We start from the raw sequence: 22,222 nt of genomic DNA, 5'->3' as shown, positions 1-22,222 counted from the left end.
CATAAAGACATGGATGACCTCTAATTTCCTGCTTTTAAACTCAGATAAAACTGAAGTTATTGTACTTGGCCCCACAAATCTTAGAAACATGGTGTCTAACCAGATCCTTACTCTGGATGGCATTACCCTGACCTCTAGTAATACTGTGAGAAATCTTGGAGTCATTTTTGATCAGGATATGTCATTCAAAGCGCATATTAAACAAATATGTAGGACTGCTTTTTTGCATTTACGCAATATCTCTAAAATTAGAAAGGTCTTGTCTCAGAGTGATGCTGAAAAACTAATTCATGCATCTATTTCCTCTAGGCTGGACTATTGTAATTCATTATTATCAGGTTGTCCTAAAAGTTCCCTGAAGAGCCTTCAGTTAATTCAAAATGCTGCAGCTAGAGTACTAACGGGGACTAGAAGGAGAGAGCATATCTCACCCATATTGGCCTCTCTTCATTGGCTTCCTGTTAATTCTAGAATAGAATTGAAAATTCTTCTTCTTACTTATAAGGTTTTGAATAATCAGGTCCCATCTTATCTTAGGTACCTCATAGTACCATATCACCCCAATAGAGCGCTTCGCTCTCAGACTGCAGGCTTACTTGTAGTTCCTAGGGTTTGTAAGAGTAGAATGGGAGGCAGAGCCTTCAGCTTTCAGGCTCCTCTCCTGTGGAACCAGCTCCCAATTCAGATCAGGGAGACAGACACCCTCTCTACTTTTAAGATTAGGCTTAAAACTTTCCTTTTTGCTAAAGCTTATAGTTAGGGCTGGATCAGGTGACCCTGAACCATCCCTTAGTTATGCTGCTATAGACTTAGACTGCTGGGGGGTTCCCATGGTGCACTGAGTGTTTCTTTCTCTTTTTGCTCTGTATGCACCACTCTGCATTTAATCATTAGTGATTGATCTCTGCTCCCCTCCACAGCATGTCTTTTTCCTGGTTCTCTCCCTCAGCCCCAACCAGTCCCAGCAGAAGACTGCCCCTCCCTGAGCCTGGTTCTGCTGGAGGTTTCTTCCTGTTAAAAGGGAGTTTTTCCTTCCCACTGTCGCCAAGTGCTTGCTCACAGGGGGTAGTTTTGACCATTGGGGTTTTTACGTAATTATTGTATGGCCTTGCCTTACAATATAAAGCGCCTTGGGGCAACTGTTTGTTGTGATTTGGCGCTATATAAATAAAATTGATTGAAATTGATTGAAGAATTTGGCAAACAACCTCCTTCCCTCAGTAAGAGCACTGAAGATGGGTCGTAAGAAGCATTTCAAGATCCTGGAGTGGCCTGGCCAGTCTCCAGACCTGAACTCAATAGAAAATCTTTGGAGGGAGCTGAAACTCCAAACCTGAAAGATTTGGAGAAGATCTGTATGGAGGAGTGGACCAAAATCCCTGCTGCAGTGTGTGAAAACCTGGTGAAAAACTACAGTGGACATGCACAATGAGTACAGCGGCCTCCATCATCCATAAATGGAAGAAGTTTGGATCTACCTGAACTCTTCCTAGACCTGTCCGCCTTTCCTAACTGAGTGTTTGAGTTAGCAGGTCCTTAGTCAGGGAGGTGACCAAGAATCCAATGGTCACTCTGTCAGAGCTCCAGCATTCCTCTATGGAAAGAGGAGAATCTTCCAGAAGTGCAACCATCTCTGCAGCAATCCACCAATGAGGCCTGTCTGGTAGAGTAGCCAGACGGAAGTAAATGGGACATGGAAGCCCACATGGAATTTGTGAAAAGGCACCTGAAGGACTCTCAGACCATGATAAACAAAATTCTCTGGTCTGATGAGACGAAGATTGAACTCTTTGGCGTGAATGTCAGGCGTCATGTTTGGAGGAAACCTGGCACCATCCCTACAGTGAAGCATGGTGGTGCCAGCATCATGCTGTGGGGATGTTTTTCAGCAGCAGGAACTGGGAGACTAGTCAGGATTGAGGGAGCGATGAATGCAACAGTGTACAGAGACATCCTGGATGAAAACCTGCTCCAGAGCGCTCTTAACCTCAGACTGGGGCGATGGTTAATCTTTCAGCAGGACAACGACCCTAAGCACACAGGCAAGATATCAAAGGAGTGGCTTCAAAACAACTCTATGAATGTCCTTGAGTGGTCCATCCAGAGACCAGACCTGATTGTCATTGAACATCTCTGGAGAGATCGGAAAATTACTGTGCACTGACGCTCCCCATCCAACCTGAGGGAGCTTGAGAGGTGCGGCAAAGAGGAATGGACAAACCTGCCCAAAGATAGGTGCACTAAGCTTGTGGCATCATATTCAAGAAGACTTGGTGCTGTAATTGCTGCCAAAGGTGCATCAACAAAGTATTGAGCAAAGGGTGTGAATACTTATGTACACGTGATTTCTTTGTTTTTATTGTTAATGAATTTGCAAAAAAAAAAAAAAAAACTTGTTTCATGTTGTCATTATGGGATGTTGTGGGTAGAATTTCTAGGGATAAAATGAATTTTCTCCATTTTGGAATAAGGCTGTAATATAACAAAATGTGGAAAAAGTGAACCACTGTGAATTCTTTCCTGATGCACTTTCTTTCCTGATGCACTTTATTTATGTAATGGGAAAGTGTGTGTGTGTGTGTGTGTGTGTGTGTGTGTGTGTGTGTGTGTGTGTGTGTGTGTGTGTGTGTGTGTGTGTGTGTGTGTGTGTGTGTGTGTGTGTGTGTGTGTGTGTGTGTGTGTGTGTGTGTGTGTGTGTGTGTGTGTGTGTGTGTGTGTGTGTGTATTGTTTTTATAGGGTAAATGTTGACTAGCCAACATTATTGATTCCCATTCTTCTGCTCCAAATGTGAGGCCCAACAATGTAACACTGCACTTTGAGAGGGACCCATATCCTTTGAAAATCAGTGATGTGTTCACTGACCCACCCACTTCCTCCTTCCCTGTCTGCTTGCTGCCCACCCATCCACCGATCTGTCTTTTCTTTAAATGTTCAGCCACCATTAGGTTCATTAGCACCCAATTTCAGGGGCCTTGCACACTATTTACAAATTTCCAAATTGTCCTTGAAAGCAAATTATTTATTGACAAAGTGAAGGGGAGCAATTAAGTGTCCTTGAATGACTGAGGCCAGCTGCCTCCCCTATAATCCCATATAATTCATGATCTTTATTATAAATCTCAGGGAATTTTACGGTCTATTTTCAGTTGTTTTTCAACACTGTGTGTTACTGAATTTGTTAACAGGATTGTTCAAGAACTAATGAGGTGATTTTAATGAAGCTCAGTGGAGAGGTGGATCATGAACAAGGGGCTGATAAATTGATGGCAATCATCTGCTCAGGCTCAGAAGTCAGGAACATGATCAGAGATGAATGATCAGGATCAAATCATCCATAAAGTTATCACCAGGCCAAGCAGAATTACATTGAATAGTGCAACTCTAATAGATAACATCTTCACAAACAATATAGAAACTAAAAATATAAGTGGTTTATTTATATGTGACATAACTGACCATCTTCCTGTGTTCACTGTGTATGACTCCAATTGTAATTTTCAAGTAAAACCCCAATACTCTGCATTTAAAAGAGTAAGAACCCAAAAACCAATAGATCAACTCAATAATGACTTAACAAAACAAGATTGGCACACTGTGTACAGGGAGAATGATGTGGATTGTGCCTTCAATAAATTTCTAGACATTTTCAGTTCATTATATGAGATAAACTGTCCAATACGCCAAATCAACAAAAACATTACTGCCGCCAAAAGTCCATGGTTAACAAAAGGTTTACAAAATGCTTGCAAAAAGAAGAATACATTATACAGACAATTTGTTAGACTAAGGACAAAAGAATCTGAACATAGATATAAATTATATAAAAACGAACTAACTAATATAATTAGAGCCAGCAAGAAATTATATTATACCAATCTATTAAATAATAATAAAAATGACACCAAGAGAATCTGGAAAATTCTTAACACTATAATCAAAAATAAGGTAAGAGGTCATTCTTATCCAAATTATTTTATTGATAAGAACAGGGACATCTATAATATGAATAACATAGTTAATGGTTTTAATAACTTCTTTGTTAATATTGGACCCGACTTGGCAGCAAAAATTCCCGATGGTTGTAACAAGGAGCAGGAATCACTCATAAAAATCAATCCAAACACAACTTTTCTCTCCAATGTTAGTGAAGCCGAAATAATAGATATTGTCAATAAATGTAAAAATAAAAAATCAACTGACTGTTATGACATAGATATGAAGCTAGTAAAAACAATAATTAAAAGCATATCAAAACCCCTGACTCATATATGTAACTTGTCATTTCAAACTGGGACATTCCCGAACAAAATGAAAATGGCAAAAGTTATTCCACTATACAAAAATGGAAATAAACACATCTTCACAAACTACAGAACGGTCTCTCTACTCCCACAATTTTACAAAATTTTAGAAAAGCTTTTTAGCAACAGGTTAGAATCCTTTATAGAAAAATATAACATAATTAACGAAAGTCAATATGTGTTTAGGTCTGGAAGGTCAACTTCACTTGCAATAATTGAAGCAATAGAAGAGATCACAAACACCTTAGATAGTAAAAACTATATAGTTGGAATATTCATTGATTTAAAGAAAGCGTTTGACCCTCTTAATCACTCAATTCTACTCAATAAACTGGAAAGATATGGTATCAGGGGAGTGGCTTGGAACTGGATTCAAAGTTATTTAACAGAGAGACAACAGTTTGTGCAGATGGGTGCATTTAAATCTGGGTGTTTGGGCATCCCTTGTGGGGTCCCACAGGGATCCATACTGGGTCCACATTTTTTTAATCTTTATATAAATGACATTTTTAATGTGTCACAATTATTAAAATTATTATTATTTGCAGATGACACCAATATATTCTATTCCTGTGATAATTATAGCAAACTTATTAATGTGGTAAATAGTGAATTAATTAAGCTGAAAACCTGGTTGAATATTAATAAATTATCCCTAAATATAAATAAGACTAAAGTTATGTTTTTTGGAAATCATAATGACAATTCTAATTTACCAATAAATATAGACAGTGTCGAAATAGATAAAGTGTCAGAAATCAAATTTTTAGGGATAACCATTGATAGTAAATTAAGCTGGAAGTCTCATATCAGCCACATACATAAAAAAGTTTCCAAGAATGTCTCTATTATGTACAAAGCAAAATATTTTCTGGATCATAATGCATTATATTTATTGTATTGTTCTTTAGTCTCTCCTTATTTAACATACTGTATAGAAATCTGGGGCAACAATTACAAAAATTTGCTACATCCCCTCTGTATACTCCAAAAGCGTGCAATAAGAATCATCTATAAGGTAGGATATCTCGATCATCTATAAGGTAGGATATCTCGATCACACAAATAGTCTATTTTTGCAATCCAAATTGTTGAAAATGCCAGATTTGGTTTATTTCTACACCGCACAATTATTATATAAAGCCAGTAAAAACTCATTACCTAGTAATATTCTGAGTCTCTTCACTCAGAGAGAAGGGAGCTATAATTTTAGGGGATGTGGTAACTTTAAAGTCAAGGCAGTGAGAACTACCAGGAAAAGTTTCTGTGTGTCCGTGTGTGGCATTAAGCTGTGGAATAGTTTGGTACCTCAGCTCAAGCGATGTCCTAACATCCATCAATTCAAAAAAAGATACAAAGATACAAAGGTTCTGTTGAAATACATGAATGAGGAGAGAGGTGCATGATCGTCACGTCTTTTTAATTTATTTCTAGTTAATTTACCTTTGCTTTTTTGCCTTGTCAGCAATAGAAGGGGTCTCGCTAGGACACACAAACTTTCATAAAACACCTAGAATTATAATGTACATCAATTTAATTATATATACGTATATCATAGCCATAATTGTAAATTATATTATTAAAAAAGAAAATGATAATAATAATAAAATCTTACTATATGTTTGTTAATATATGTTAAGATATTTGCATAATACCTGTTATTGCTGGTGTCGCAACCATGGTCAAAAGTATTATTTTTATACAATAAGTTCCTGTAGTCGAAATGCTAGTCAAATAGAAGTATGGTGCCGATGGTAATAACTTAGAGAGAGGGGGAAAACATGTATGTATGTATGTATGTATATGTATATGTGTATGTATATGTATGTGTATATGTATACATGTGTGTATGTATATATATGTGTGTATATATATATATATATATTTACATTTATATAAATATGTACATATATATAAATTTATTGATACATAAAAATACTTTCCTTTTTCTTTCCTCCTTGTTTCCCCCACTTACATCACTTACATCACTATCACCAGATCAGGGTCAGCAAGTGGTGGTCTGTTGCTCGAAGGTCTCCCCCTTCTGCCAGCAGACTCCAAAACCTTGTCTTTTAATGCAGAGCCTAGGACATTCAGCAAAGGGTGGACCTGTGTCAGGGGGCGACCCCTCTCTGGCAGCAGGTTTACAAAATACTTTGCATCGTTTAATGCACCACACACAAGACGTATGGGGAAGGAGGGGAAGGGAAAAAAATTAATTAATTAATTAATTAATAAAAAAGTTAAGGTAATAAAATTAATAAAATAATAAAATAAATGAAACATATTTGTATATATATGCGCGTATGTGTATGCATGTGTGTATAGGTGATGTATGTGTGTATTTTGTGTATGTATATCTACATATATAATATATATATATGGAGAGAGAGAGAGAGAGAGAGACAGAACTACCATCGACGCATACAATAATAATTCTTCTAAATAGTCATTCTCTGAATAAATGTGGGGAACTTACTGACATATGAAAATGACTCAAGGAATGACACCAGCAATATCAATAAAAATAAATTTTTTTGATTGACAATAATAATAATATTATTATTGTCATTATTACTAACTATTATGGTGGGAATTTTTATTATTATTATTATTATTATTATTATTATTATAGATATTCATCACTAACATATGACATCAATTACATAATAATAAAAAAGGAATATTGGTCACACTCGGTAGTGGTAATAACGTATGGGTGTTTGGGGGTGGGATTAAATAAGCTCGTCTTCTTCCCACCCCTTTTCGGGCTAAATGCACGTGTATGTATGTATGTATGTAAAGCTCGAAATAAATAATCAATCAATCAATATGTATGTATATGTGTGTGTGTATATATATATATATATATATATATATATATATATATATATATATATATATATATATATATGTGTGTGTGTGTGTGTGTGTGTGTGTGTGTGTATATGTATGTGTATAGGTATGTGTAGGTATATATATATATATATATATATATATATATATATATATATATATATATATATATATATATATATTTATGTGTTAGTGGGTATGTATATAGGTATATATGTGAGTGTGTATATGTGTATGTATAAATGTATATATATATATATATATATATATATATATATATGTGTGTGTGTGTGTGTGTGTGTGTGTGTGTGTGTGTGTGTGTGTGTGTGTGTGTGTGTGTGTGTGTGTGTGTGTTAATGTATATATGTACGTATATAGGTATATATGGCACGGCCCAAGCAGAGGGTCACCCCCTAGAGCCTGGTCTGCTTGAGGTTTCTTCCTAAGAGGGAGTTTTTCCTCACCACAGTTGCCTAGTGCTTGCTCTGGGGGTCGGCAAAGTTGGTCCTTATTTCAATGGAGTGACTTGGGCCAAGTTTGTTGTGATTTGGCGCTTTATATATATATACATAATATACTTATACATGAATTGAAGTGTAATTGAATATTGAAGTGTATGTCTGTGTGTTGATATGTAGTGTGTTGTGAATTTGTGTTTATGTTATTATGACTGTTATAATTGTTGGACTTGTATTAGCAGGGGTGGGCGTTGATAAGCTTTGCTTCTGCCCACAGCCTTTCGGACTCACATTTGTGTGTGTGTGCCGAATAAATCCATTCATTCATTCATTCATTCATTCATTCATTCATTCAAAGTAAATCCACATCTGGGTCAGTGTTGATACCATACAGGACACAAAACAATATGAGAACAAATTAAAGTTGCCCATTAGAATATCACTTCTTGAATCAAAGTACCAATGTATCTGACATTAACTACATTTCAATATCAAAAGTAATTTTTTATGCTAAATGTGCTGAAGTGTTGAATGCAAAAGTAAAAGTAAATTTCTCAATTAATAAACAACGAAGCAATAATTTAGTAAAAATGAGACTTATTCTGTTTGGTATGCTGACAGATATGGAATGTGGGAGCACGATGGAAATAATCTCTTCACTGTAAAGATACAGAGCATGTCCAAATGAAATATTAAAGTGAGCTCTTATTATAAGCTATTTTACCTTGCAAGTGAAGACCAATTTTAAGATTTGATACAGAAACTAAGTACCAGTACAGTAATGGAAACCTTTTTCACAGTGATAAGAATGATAATTCTCTTCAAGTTGATACACTGTGAGAGGTAAACACTGTAGTCTTTTGGAAGTTTTTTAATAGCTTGCATGCAGTGTTGCCACAGTAACTTTGAAAAGTTACTTTATTAGTTATTTTATACAGTAACATTTTGCAGTTACTTTATACAGTTATTTCATTAGCAGCTGCGGATAACTTGTCAGCAGCTGCTAAATGGAACTAATAAAATAACTAGTAATCTAACTTGGTTATTTTTAAGATTAAATACTCAGAAAAGTAGCTATTAGTTACTTTTCTGATTAGCCACTTTGTTGATTACTCAGTCTTAAAAGTAACCAAGCTAGATTACTAGTTACCTTATTAGTTACATTACTTATTAATTACAAGTTGTCAGCAGCTGCTAATAAGGTAACTGCATAAAGTAACTAAAAAAGTAACTAATAAAGTAACTTTCAAAGTAACTGTGGCAACACTGCTTGGATTTGGATGTTCTATTGGTAGGTACAGCAAAACGTATTCGAAGAAAAAAATAAAATGTTAAAAAGACTGATTAAAGCGAGAAGAGCCACAATGTCAATGTGCAAAATCAATTTTCATTCTGTTGCACTTACATTTGGTGATTTCATATTAGACATGCTTGACGTTCCAGCATTTACTGTCTGTTTATGACAAAACTCCATACTTTAGAAATTTAACTTGTGTGACATATACCATACATCCAGAAAGTATTCACAGCACTTCACTTTTTCCACATTTTGTTATGCTACAGCCTTATTTGAAAATGGAGTAAATTCATTTTTCCCTCAAAATTTGACTCACACCCCATAAAGACAACATGAAAAAGGTTGTTTTTAATTTTATTTTATTTTTGCAAATTTATGATTTTCAAAAAATGTATGTGCTCATTTGGGACCTTGAAAGCAGCAGAAATGTTTCTGTACCCTTCCCCAGATTTGTGCCTCAAGACACTCCTGTCTCTGAGGTCTACAGACAATTCCTTTGACTTCATACTTGGTTTGTGCTCTGACATGCACTGTCAACTGTGGGACCTTATATGTAGACAGGTGTGTGTCTTTCCAAATCATGTCAACTGAATTTACCCCAGGTGGACTCCAATTAAGCTGTAGAAACCTCTCAAGGATGATCAGTGGATTATCATTAGTATTATTTTAAAAATTTGCAAAAATCTAAAAAAAAAAACAAAAACAAAAAAAAAAAAAAACCTGTTGTCACATTGTCATTATGGGGTATTGTGAGGATCACAGGTCAGTAATCAGAAAAAAAAGGTCTGTGAACATGAAAAAGGTAATTAAACAAGATTACTGGTCAGCAATCAGGAAAAAAATGTTAGAAATCAGAAAAAACGTCAGCATCCAGGGGGAAAAGACCAGCAAAGGATCACAGGTCAGCAATCAGAAAAAGGTCAGTGAACAAGAAAAATGGTCAGTAAACAAGATTAAAGTTCAACAATCAGGGAAAAAATGTAAAAAAAAAAAAAAAAAAAAAAATCTGAATACAGGTCAGCAACCAGGGGAAAAATTGTAGCAAAAGGATCACAGATCAGCAATCAGAACAAAAGTCAGGAAACATGAAAAAGGTGAGTAAACAGGATGAAAGGTTAGCAATCCATTAAAAAAAATGTCAGAAATCAGAGAAAAAGGTCAGTAACTTGGACGACAAAGGCCAGCAAAAAGATCACAGGTCAGCAATCAGAAAAACGTCACTAAACATGAAAAACATCAGTAAACAGGATTATCAGTCAGCAATCAGGAAAAAAAATGTGAGAAATTAGAAAAAAAACGGTCAGCAACCAGGGGAAAAGGCCAGCAAAAGTACACAGGTCAGCAATCAGACAAAAGGTCAGCGAGCAAGAAAAAGGTGAGTAAAGAGGATTAAAGGTCAGCAATCATGAAAAAATGTCAGAAATCAGAACAAAATTTAGCAACCACAGGTGAAAAGGACAGCAAAAAGGATCACAGTTCAGCAATCAAAAAAAAGATCAGTAAACATAAAAAGGTCAGTAAACAGGATTATCGCTCAACAATCAGGGAAAAAAATGTCAGAAAGTAGAACAAAGGTCAGCAATGGGGGGGGGGGGGGTCCAGCAAAAACAGTCACAGGTCAGCAATCAGAAAAAAAGGTCTGTGAACAGGAAAAAAAATAGTCAGCAAACAGGACTAAAAGTCAACAATCAGGAAAAAATGTCAGAAATCAGAAAAAAGTCAGCAACCCCGGAGGAAAAGGCCAACAAAAGGATCACAGGTCAACAATTAGAAAAAAGTCAATAAATATGAAAAAAGGTCAAGAAACTGGATTAAAGCTCAGCATTCAGTCGTCAGCAACTCGGGGGAAAAGGCCAGCAAAAGGATCACAGGTCAGTAATCTGAAAAAAGGTCTACAAACCTGAAAAAGGTCAGTAAACTGGATTATCATTCAGCAAACAAGAAAAAAATGTGAGAAATCAGGAAAAAAAAAGGTCAGTAACGAGGGGGACAAGACCAGAAAAAGGATCACAGGTCAGCAATCAGAAAAAAGTCAGTAAACATGAAAATCATGAGTAAACAGGATTAAAGGTTAGCAATCAGGGAAAAAATGTCAGAAATCAGATCAAATTTCAGCATCAAGAGGGGGAAAGGGCAGCAAAAAGGATCACAGGTCAATAATCAGAAATAAGTCAGTAAACAGGATAAAAGGTCAGCAATCCATAAAAATGGCAGAAATCAGGAAAAAATGCGAGCAAATTGGGGGACAAAGGCCAGCAAAAGGATCACAGGTTAGCAATCAGAAAAAAGGGACAGTAAAATGAAAAAGGTCAGTAAACAGTATTATAGGTCAGCAATCAGGAAAAAAAAATGTCAGAAATCAGAACAAAGTTCAGCAACTCTGAGGGGAAAGGATAGCAAAAAGGATCACAGGTCAGCGATCAGAAAAAAAGTCAGTAAACACAAAAAAGGTCAGTAAACAGGATAAGGTCAGCATTCAGTCAGCAACTTGGGGAAAAAGGCCAACAAAAGGATCACAGGTCAGCAATCACAATAAAAGGTCAGCAAACAGGATCAAAAGACAGCAATCAGGAAATAAATGTCAAAAATCCCCCCCAAAAAATCTCAGCAACTCACGGGGGGGTGAGACCAACAAAAGGATCACAGGTCAGCAATCAGAAAATAGTCTGTAAAAATGAAAAGGTTAGAAAACAGGATTGGAGGTCAACAATCAGAAAACAAATGTCATAAATCAGAGAAAAAAAATTCAGCAACCTGGGGAAGAAGTCAGCAAAAAGGATCACAGATCAGCAATCAGAAAAAAGGTAACTTGAAAAAGGTCAGTAAACAGGATTAGAGGTCAACAATCATAAAAAAAAGTCAGTTAACACAAAAAAGGCCAGCAAAAGGGTCACAGGTCAACAATCAGAAAAAAAGGTCTCCAAATAGGAAAATGGTCAGTAGACACAATTAAAGGTCAGCAATGAAAGGGGAAAACAGGCAAGGAAAGAGGATCGCAAATAATTTTCAAAAATGTTCAAAGTTATTTGGCAACAAGAACAAAACAAAATGCATTCATAAAACAAAAAATCCTTAGATAAAATGCATGCACTCTTTGACAAATTTACAGTAAATCATCACTTTTACAACCAGTTTTCTTTAGAGAAATCAGGGGAAGGATACATGAAGAAATGTTCATCTATACAGTGCATTCATGTATTTGCAAGTCACTGAGTATGTCTTGGACTTCATTTACATCAATTATGAAGAAATACACTATGGCACGCTATGGTAAATCTGTATGGAGCAGACAGTTGTCAAAAACTAAGAGGCTGTGGAAGAAGGAGCAGAGTGAGGAAAGCCACCAAGACACCCAGAAGAAGTGACAGGCTTCTGTGGCTATAACTGGAGAAATTGTGCGTAGTGCAAGTTTTGAATTTTGCATCACCAGTTCTACAGCTTCATGGTGGAGTGGCACAGAGTACCAGAGTGGTACCAACAATCCAGAACTTCAAAGACATTTTATGGATGAAACATTTCCATGGAGATTTTATACTCCATGGAACTCCATCTGTAAAACACCTTCACTGCCGTCAGAGGTTTCCACTGACAAACAGTGACACCAGCAAATCCAATCAGAGGGTAATGATTCATGATTCACAGAGCACCAGCCCCCTCCCTCAAAGCCCCACTCATACATCATCCACTGTTCATTCACAAACTCAACTCAGCGACGGCAGCGGCCACGTTTGCTGTCCGTGGTGCTGAAACACCCGAAAAACTGTCCATGGTCCATGGAGCTGTCCGCTGTGCTGGAAAATGAATAATTAAAAATAAACTGACTGCTGTGCTTATTTATTTAAATAAAATAAAATATCCGTGAGGCTGAAACACTAAAAGAACTGTCCGCTGTGCTGGAAAAAAAAACCTGCCTGCTGTGCTGATTTATTTTCGAGTACAGAAACACTCAAAAATAAAATTAAAAAAAAAATCCCCTATCCGTGAGGCTGAAACACCCAAAACCAAACATATTTAAACAAAACAAAACAAAACAATTCGTGGGGCTAAAGCTTCAAGTGACTGAGGTTTTTTTTTTTGTTTTTTTTGGTGAAACGTTGTAAAAACAGCCGGCGTGTCTTGAACGCAGCCTGCTTCAGCTCCTGTCTTTTTTATATTATTGTTTTTATTTTTTATTTATTTATTTTTTTTTATTTCTCGTCCTGTTCTCGCGATAGAGCGGCGGGGAGCTTTGACGGGCAGTCGAGGTTGCAGCAGGCAGAGGGAGACGGCGGAGGTAACGCAGGGAGGCAGCATCATGGCGGACAGAGACAGTGGCAGTGACCACGGAGGGCCCATGGCAGGCCCCGGATCGCTGCCCCCCGGCGCGATGGGCGCCTTGTCCCGGCTGCAGCACGACACCGAAGAGCTCGCCTCCAAGCGCGTCGACATCCAGAACAAGCGCTTCTACCTTGACGTGAAGCAGAATGTTAAAGGCCGCTTCCTGAAGATAGCCGAGGTCGGTGCTGGGGGAAACAAGAGCCGCCTCACTCTCTCCATGTCCGTGGCCGTGGAGTTCCGCGACTATCTCGGGGACTTTATCGAACATTACGCGCAGCTGGGGCCCACCAACCCGGACATGGTGCAGGATGAGCCCCGGCGCGCGCTGAAAAGCGAATTCCTGGTGCGGGAGAACCGCAAATACTACATGGATCTGAAAGAGAACCAGAGGGGGCGGTTCCTGAGGATCCGACAGACCGTTAATCGGGGGCCCGGATTGGGAAGCGCGCAAGGCCAGACCATCGCTCTCCCGGCGCAGGGTCTGATCGAGTTCCGCGACGCTTTGGCCAAACTCATCGACGACTACGGCGTGGACGAGGAGCCGGCGGAACTCCCGGAGGGCACCTCGCTGACGGTCGACAACAAGCGCTTCTTCTTCGACGTGGGCTCCAATAAATACGGAGTCTTCATGCGGGTCAGCGAGGTGAAGCCCACCTATCGGAACTCCATAACGGTTCCGTGCAAAGTGTGGTCCAAATTCGGCAACACCTTCTGCAAATACGCGGAGGAGATGAGGAAGATCCAGGAGAGGAGTCGAGAGAAGCGGGCCTCCGAACTGCTGCCCGAGGGCCCGCACGGAGCCGACGACGGCGACGACGACTGACGCGGACCGAGCCCGAACTCTCAGTTTTCAGTGTAAAATAGATGGAGAAAATCCAAGGGAATCACCCCACACACACAACCTCCACAGACACGGCAGCAGCCGTGCTGCCCGCTCGCTCATTTGACTGGATGTCACCCCACTTTATCCACCCGTGGAACAGTAAGCCGCTGCTATCAAGGATCGAACTGTAAGATACGAAACTGTTTCCTACTTGATTTAAATGACAATGAAAGAGTGTTTCTATCTCTATCAAACGCCAGATTTTGCACACATCAAAGCTATTTAAAAAAAAAAAAAAAACATGTTTTCAAAGTGGTAATAATGTACTAAGATTTAATCAAGAGTCAAACCAGAGGATCTATGATGTAAAAATTAGTCTTTATTTGACATCAGCACAAAGAGAATAATATACATGATGGACTTTATGAAACCAAAATCTGATACCAGATGTATAGTTTATTATAAAGGTACAGTATGTGTGTGGCAGAAGGCAGCACTGCAGGCCTGGAAACACGTGTCAGAAACACGTGGGCACGCAAGGAGAATTATGACCAAAAAAAATAAATAAAAACAAAAAATTAACAGTGTTTAATTTGACCTACAGCGCAAGCAGGCTAATCAGAGCAATTTTATCATGCCAATATGAAAATGGTCGAGTCTCAAAAATACTGCCTATATTGTGGGCCTAAAAACAAACTAAAAAAGGGATAAATGTATCTCTAAGCTATTTAATATCAGCCCTCTTTGCACCATGTCCATAGAAATGAAAAAAGTGCTAACTTAGATGTACTAATTATGATTTTGTGAATCAGCTGTAAAAAGAAATCCTTATTAAGATACCCACGTTTTCTGTGGGTTAAGTTTTTTTTTTCTTTGTTTTTGTTTTGTCCTCTAGGTGGGAGGGGTGGGTGGGGGGTGCAACAGGATGAGGCCCACTTGTGGTCACGCAAAGGTGTGGATAAAAAAATAAAAATAAAAAAACAAAAAACAATGATGCTCAAGGGCAGCGGCGAGGCAACGCATCCTCTCTGACGTCATTACGACCCGTGCCTTATACACTCCACTCGTTTACGTGTTCTCACGTGGATGGTCTGTGACCTCGACTGCTGTACGTTTTCATTTCCGAGTGCTTTTATTGACACCAGGGCTGCGGGATTCACACCCTCCTCAGTGCATGGTGTGCACGTGGTGCGTGGGCACCATCGCTATAACTAAAGGTAGTGAGCGGAACCCCACCTCCAAGTACTGAAGCTTTAGAGTTGGAGTGAAGTTGTGGGGGGGTGGCATTTTATGATCCAGACCCCCAGAATCCTTTGCAGCACTCCTGGTTGGGTGGCTTCCCATGCACAGAGCAGAGACGTGTCTCCCTGGAATGATGCAGTTCTCCTGCTTGTGGCAGCACTGATGTTACGGGTGGCCCCGCTCACCTTATGCACCACGATGTGAGGAGAGAACAAAAAAATTTAGTGGCAGCAAAAATAAAATAAAAACCAAGAACGTGGAGCGGGTGGATCAGGCTTTCCAGCAGAGGTGCAATGGATGCTGTTAAAAAGCTCAGCAGTGGGACAGGTGTGCCAGCCGGCTGGTCCCATGCAGTCAGCGAGTGCAGTGCAGTAGATGTTGAGGCCTATCGATGCAGGGCAGAGGCAGTATCAATCTCTTTATGGTGCTACAGCCCCTTGATCGCTCCTTGGGGGCCTCGCCGCTTAGAATATGTCACTTTTGCATTGCTGTTGTTCTCCTTTTTTTTTCCTTTTTCTCCCCCCAGCTTTTGTTGTCCACATCGTGTCAGGTTTCTCTTTCCCAGGAAGAGAGGAAGTCACTGATTTGACTAGGACGTTTCACATTAGTGTGCAATATTGTGAGCATGCCAGTCACGGCATCGTATCACGTGTGTATAGACTATTAAAAGATGAAAAAATGTATAGGTTCTGTGATCAGTAGCTATTTGAACGCATGACGACGAGGTTGATGAATCTGCGTTATATAACTGAAATGTGAAGTCTTCTCAAAGCGCTCGGTGCAAGTTTTAAAAAAAGAAGAAGAAAACGTCAGATTAATAGTGACGTCTTTTCAGTAGGCTGCCTTGTCTGTAGACTAGTTGGGGTGTTTTACGTCCCTCAACAGAAGTCACCCCAGGAAGAAAAAAAAAAGAAAAGCGCTTGCCCTCCTGGATCACCGCCACAAACGTACAGAGTGCAGACAGACAGAAACCTGTAGCTGTTCCCGGGTCAGAGTCTCAGTTTTGGCCCTCAGTGGAGCTGAATAGTATTTTGGGACTTGGGTTGAGGGGTGGCTGACACACACAAACACACACACACACACACACGTGCTCCGACTCCCCTGTTGGGGCCTCTTGTTGCTATCTGAGTGTTTGGGAGGCCCCTAAAGTATTGAGAATTGGAGTCGGTGTGTTTGGGGGCAGTTTCACCCCCCCACCCCCACCCCCACTCTACGCTGGGGCTGCAGATTGCAATACAGGTGACACGAACAGCTACAGTTCTTTCACCTGTCTGCGGTTTGACTCGAGCTTTGGGACGGTGAAGGACGGAGGAGTTAGCTGTTGTTGGTACAGTGAGGATGACGCTCTCCTCTCTGATGTGCATAGACTGATCTCTGGTCAGTTCCTCTTTTTTTTTTTCAAAGTGTGAACAAGCTGTGGTTTGTTCTGCACACAGCAAAAATGTTCCAGAGGCATTTTTAACTGTCACACACGTTCCCTCTTTGTTTGACTTTGACCTCTGCACTTTGATCAGAGTGCAGTGTGCTCTGAACAGCTTTATTTAAAGCACGCCGGCCAACTGGAGCTTATGTGATTGAGGCCAGTCAAAGGTCCTGTCAGAGCCGTGCACAACCTTGCATGCATGAAAGGGGGAACACCGAGTGGAAGGGTTCCAGCTTTGGAGGCCTCAGCTGGATACGAGCCGCTAGCGACGTTACAGCCTGGGCCTGCAGGAACGTGTGCGAGAGCTAAGGCCAGAAACAGATCGACATCAGAGCTGATCTGTGTTCAATTGCTCGTGACTGTCATTGGAAAAATCTTCTGGAAAAAATCCCCTGTGCCCCACGCAGGAATATTTGGCCCAGGTTTGTGTCAGTGAAAGGCCCAGCGAAGCCTGGCACGGCACCGTCGGTGGGGGTGGCGCTGACCCGTCTGTTACTGCAGGAACCTTCCTGAGGTTTTACTTGGTTTCCTCTCTCGCAGGGACGAATAGATGTCCCCACACTTCCTTGTGAATTCTGAAAAAAAAAGGCCCATATTTTGGTAAAACATATTTCTAAGTCTCCTGTGACAGTGTGCCCAGCGACACACATCTGAGGTCACTCTGAGGTCAGCTCAAGGCTGGACTGTGCGGCACAGCACGTGTTCCCCAAAGTGCTCTAGCTTTATCCTGGTGGAATCTAGGCCTCCAAGAGGCGTACGCTACACCAAGACTGGAAACGCAACACTTCCTTTTCTCTCTAACGGCCAAATATGAGGAACCTGCTCTTAGAGTTCACTTTGTGATTGCCTCACTCTGTGAAATGCACACTTTTTTTTTTTTTTTAGTTTAAATGATGTGATGTCTTGTTTGGTTACAAACTGTATTTGCCAGGTGCTACTTGGTCAGTTGTGGTTTTAGTGATTCTGTTGTGACACGTTAGCTCACCCACTTTGGGTTTTGGCAAAGCAGGCATAAGATTTTGCTGAAAATCTTTATATATATATATATATATATATATATATCACTGCAGAATGGTCAGCACATGTTATGTTGTGTTGTTGTCTGTGAAGTGTTCGTGCTCGCGCTGTTTGCTGAGCTTAGCGCACACAGGTGACGACACACTGAAGCTGTTTGCACTGATGATGTTTTCACTAAAACACAGCGGCAGCCATCGCGGGAATCCCCAGTCCTGTTTGAATCGGTTGCCCACTACTGCAACAGTGATTGTTTCGTTTTGTTTGTCGGGTCATCGGGAAGCTTTCCGATGTTTGTCCTGAAGCTCAAACTGGGATTGCCGCCGTGGCTGCAGCTGTAGGTGCGTCGTCTGCCCGTTGGCTTGAGTCGTGACCGGCGAGGCGATTTCGCATTTCTGACTGCACGTGTGCATGACATAACAACAGCAAACTTCCACAAATTAAACATACCGGCTCAGACTGAACTTCCATAAAGTGACGACCAAAATCTTCCCCGTTCCTGGTTTCAGTGTTTGTAGTCTTTCATTGGCCATTCAGATTTCCTGGTTTATCACACAGCCAATCGCAACCTCTGGTCAAAGCCAAGCACTCTGACTCATCACAAGCCACTGACAGAGGAGCTCATTCAGAACGTCTTCTGTTTGCACACACACCAGTCGAGTCCGTTATGTTTGCAGACTGTACAGGCTAGCGTTGTGTATAGTTCTAAAGATGTTCTTGCATATGTTTTGAAGATGTTGAGACTTGGATCCTGGATTTTAAAGGGTGGGGTCAATGCACAATGAACATATACCATCTCAGCATTTGGTCTAAATCCCTTTACCATCCCCCATATGACACAATATGTTGTATCTTTAAAAAATGAAAATAAGAAAAATCTGTGGTATGACTGTGTGAGTGTGTGTGTGTGTGTATGTATGCATTCGCGTGTGTGTATAAATATATATATATATATATATATATATATATATATATATATCGTTTGTTAAATATGATGCTCCTCCTTTCAGAAAAGTATAACGTAAACAGGAAACATATTGCTGTTTTATTCCTTTGTATTTTATACTTACAGAAAGCATTGAATAAAAATGAATGAATACTTGCACTTTAGATATATTAAGAAAAATAAATATCTGCATATTATTTTTGATAGGGATCTCACATTCAAAGAATATAAATTACAGGCTTTGTGACTATTGCTGGACAGAGATGTATTGAGTTCTACTTGTTGAAGTATATTTTGTCTGTGTGTCAGAAGGTTTACTAAAGTAAAATTGCATGACAAAGTAGTGCTACACCGATATTGTTTTGTTTTTTTTTTTGTTTTGTTTTGTTTTGTTTTTGGGGGTTTGTTTGTTTTTTGTTGTTTTTTTTTAAGTTGGTAAAAATGTCTGAAAACTGTGATAACAACCCTCTTGTATCATGTTTAACTTCTCTTCACCCCTCTTAGGGTATTTCTTACTGAAATATGGCCTTTCCTGACTACATGACGATGGTGCTTACTTTGGCTTTGACATCGAGCTCATCCACCACATCTCATCATCATCATAACTCATGTCCTCACACCTCATTGCTTTCTGTTATGTACGCTCACGACCTTATTAAATTTCTGTTGATGGCAAAACAAAAGTGTGCTGTTTTGTACATTGCTGTTTGTTTTAATGTTTGGGGGAGCCTTGTTGTCTGAAAAATGACTAATCGCGCAATAAAAAAAAGTCATTCCACGTGTGCCCGTCTCTGTACCACTGTGTGAATACTGCAGTCACCCATTTCACCGCACAGGCCTGAGCTCAGGGAATAAAATTAAAAAAAAAAAAAAAAAAAAAATATATATATATATATATATATATATATAAAATAACAATTCCTATTTTCCACTCCAAGAACTGACATCCTATATTCATTTAGTTACAACAACCAGTTCCACATATCTTGGTTTAAATGGGAAAAGTAAATTTTTTTTTTCCCATTTAAACAACTATGTTTTGTAAGATTGGTTGACATCATAAAGTTAATATCGGTGTTTTGTTTCTTGGAGTGTGCTTAAAGGGGTCATGTTGTAGACTTGATATAACTCAGCATGGGTCTCATTTATAAATGACGTGTACGTGTTTTTCCACACATGAACTGGAATTTATAGAGGAAGAATGCATGTGCCTCACATATGCTGATTAAGATCATGTGTTCTTTTCATAGCAAGTATGGTTATTTAAATTAAAAATAAGGTGAGAAGGAATTTAATGAAAAACAAAGCAGCCAGTGTCACATTTCTTACTAAAATATTTCTATTCACACATATATTAACACATACAGTTTATCATTCAGAAAGTACACTGCAAACAGTCTGTGCTAAAGTTGATCAGTCTTGTTACTGTTGTTTCGTATTTATTTGTTGATTGTAGATGTGGAAGCCACAGCCATGCACTGCGCATGAGTTGATCTCCTTTACTTTTCCCATTCAGTGGCTTTTCTTTCTTGGTGATTCCAGAACCAAGCTGACCAAATTAAATATATTTCCTTTTGTCTTCACCACTCTGAAGATCATCAATTCCACTTTGTCACAAGAATACTGTGAAGCATGTCACAACTGGCTGGTAGCAGTTAACTGGTACGTTGCTCTCATACATTCTACTGTACACCTACGACGAATGTCATCACCTTTAAACTACTGGAATTGATTTTACACTAATAATCACACTAAGTACTGTAACTGTCATGGCAGGAACAGGATACTGTATTTTTATTACAATATATATTTATGTAAAATGCTTTACTGCATTTATTTGAAAACTAAACAAAAATTACATACTTAAAAATGTGTATCATGTTATTCAACTTTCAAGATTCCAAATTTGAAGATACATAAGCACAAAATAAAAGTTGACAAAACAGGTTTTGGAAGCACTGTTTTCTTCACCGTACAGATCTTTGTTCAAGTTAACCTGACTGTAAACTGCAGTGCCTGGAATTACTCTTGTACATTTTTCATGCATATTTGGAGAGTTTCAAAATAACTGAGTTTTGTTTTTTGTTGGGTTTTGTGTGTGTGTGTGTGTGTGTGTGTGTGTGTGTGTGTGTGTGTGTGTGTGTGTGTGTGTGTGTGTGTGTGTGTGTGTGTGTGTGTGTGTGTGTAAGGGAAGGATTTGTTAATCATAAAGATATACACAAGTCTTCAACTGTTTTACATCTTCTTTTCAGGACTTGCTGAAGGTCTCATCCATCGTTGCCCTGATTCAAAGTGGGAAAAAAAAACCCATGCAAAAACAACATTGTACATAATTTTGCCACATGACATGTTTCCCGGTAATTTTTACAAACAAAGGAGTAAAATCCAATCACTGGAAGTAATTAAACTGTCCACTGAAAACTGGAAATGTGTAACAGAAATTAAACAAGAACCCAAAACAGTGATGAACACTGACTTGAAGGGAATTCTTCCTGAACTGGATACTAGACTGATAACTTCAAGTTTTGTTGACTTGTTACTTCTCATTAGAAAAACCACAAAATGTTTCTACTACTGACAACACTACATAACAGGGCAGCAACAGTGTCAAGCCCATAAGTATTTGGGCAGTGACACAATTGGAATTTTGCCTCCGTACACCATCACAGTGGAGGGAAAAAAATAAACAAGATGCAATTGTAGTGCAGAGCTTTAATTCATGGGGGTTCAGAAAAAATTCACATTGATCATCTAAATATTATGGCCACGTTTATACACAATCCCTTCATTTTCAGAGACCATAATTGAACAAACGAAATATAATTATTTTTGAAATACAAACCATCACATTTACAGCCAGTTTTCCTTCCAAAAGTCAGGGATAAATACATGAACATTTCCAAGTCACTGAATATGTCGTGGACTTCATTTGCATTTACAGGGATGGTGATGGTCTAGTGGTTAAGCGTCGGACTTGAGAGGAGGATTCTTGGTTCAAATGCCAGCCTGAGCAGAAAATCACTAAGGGCCCTTGGGCAAGGTCCTTAATCCCCTAGTTGCTCGAGGGGTGTAGTGAGTGCCTTGTATGGAGGCACCCTGACATTGGGGTGAATGTGAGGCATTATTGTAAAGCACTTTGAGCGTCTGATGCAGATGGAAAAGCGCTATATAAATGCAGTCCATTTACCGTTTACCATTTACATCAATCTTTAAAAAATACAAATACCACAGTAAATCCTTCTGGAGTAGGCAGTTTTCAAAAACTGAGTAACCGTTCAAGGAGGAGACAAGTGAGGGAAACCATCAAGACTCATAAACAGCTCAGAAGGAATTACAGGTTTCTGTGACTGTAATTAGTGGAACTGTGCATAATTCAACCTTTGATTGGTGTATCATTTCAGATGCATATGGGACACTCAAACCCATTTGAGCTGTTTTCTTGTGTTAATGTCTTGTCCTCCACTCCACTGTGAAACTGTATGACTGGTGATGCAACAAAGAGAAGCTGCACTCTGCATATATTTTCCTGTCACTTCGACATCTT

At 39.1% G+C, this 22,222-nt stretch overlaps 1 protein-coding gene across 1 annotated transcript; it reads left to right on the top strand.

Moving 5' to 3' along the window:
• The first annotated feature begins 13,145 nt into the window (after nt 1-13,145).
• Nucleotides 13,146-14,605, top strand: purab (purine-rich element binding protein Ab). Its single transcript, XM_034181229.1, has one exon. It carries the CDS (start codon nt 13,208-13,210, stop codon nt 14,051-14,053), a length of 846 nt encoding a protein of 281 aa, XP_034037120.1. The 5' UTR covers nt 13,146-13,207; the 3' UTR covers nt 14,054-14,605.
• The last annotated feature ends 7,617 nt before the right edge of the window (nt 14,606-22,222 follow it).

The sequence above is a fragment of the Thalassophryne amazonica genome, chromosome 11 (assembly GCF_902500255.1).
Source record: "Thalassophryne amazonica chromosome 11, fThaAma1.1, whole genome shotgun sequence".
Taxonomy (NCBI): domain Eukaryota; kingdom Metazoa; phylum Chordata; class Actinopteri; order Batrachoidiformes; family Batrachoididae; genus Thalassophryne; species Thalassophryne amazonica.
This window is presented reverse-complemented; position numbering and strand designations above follow the sequence as displayed.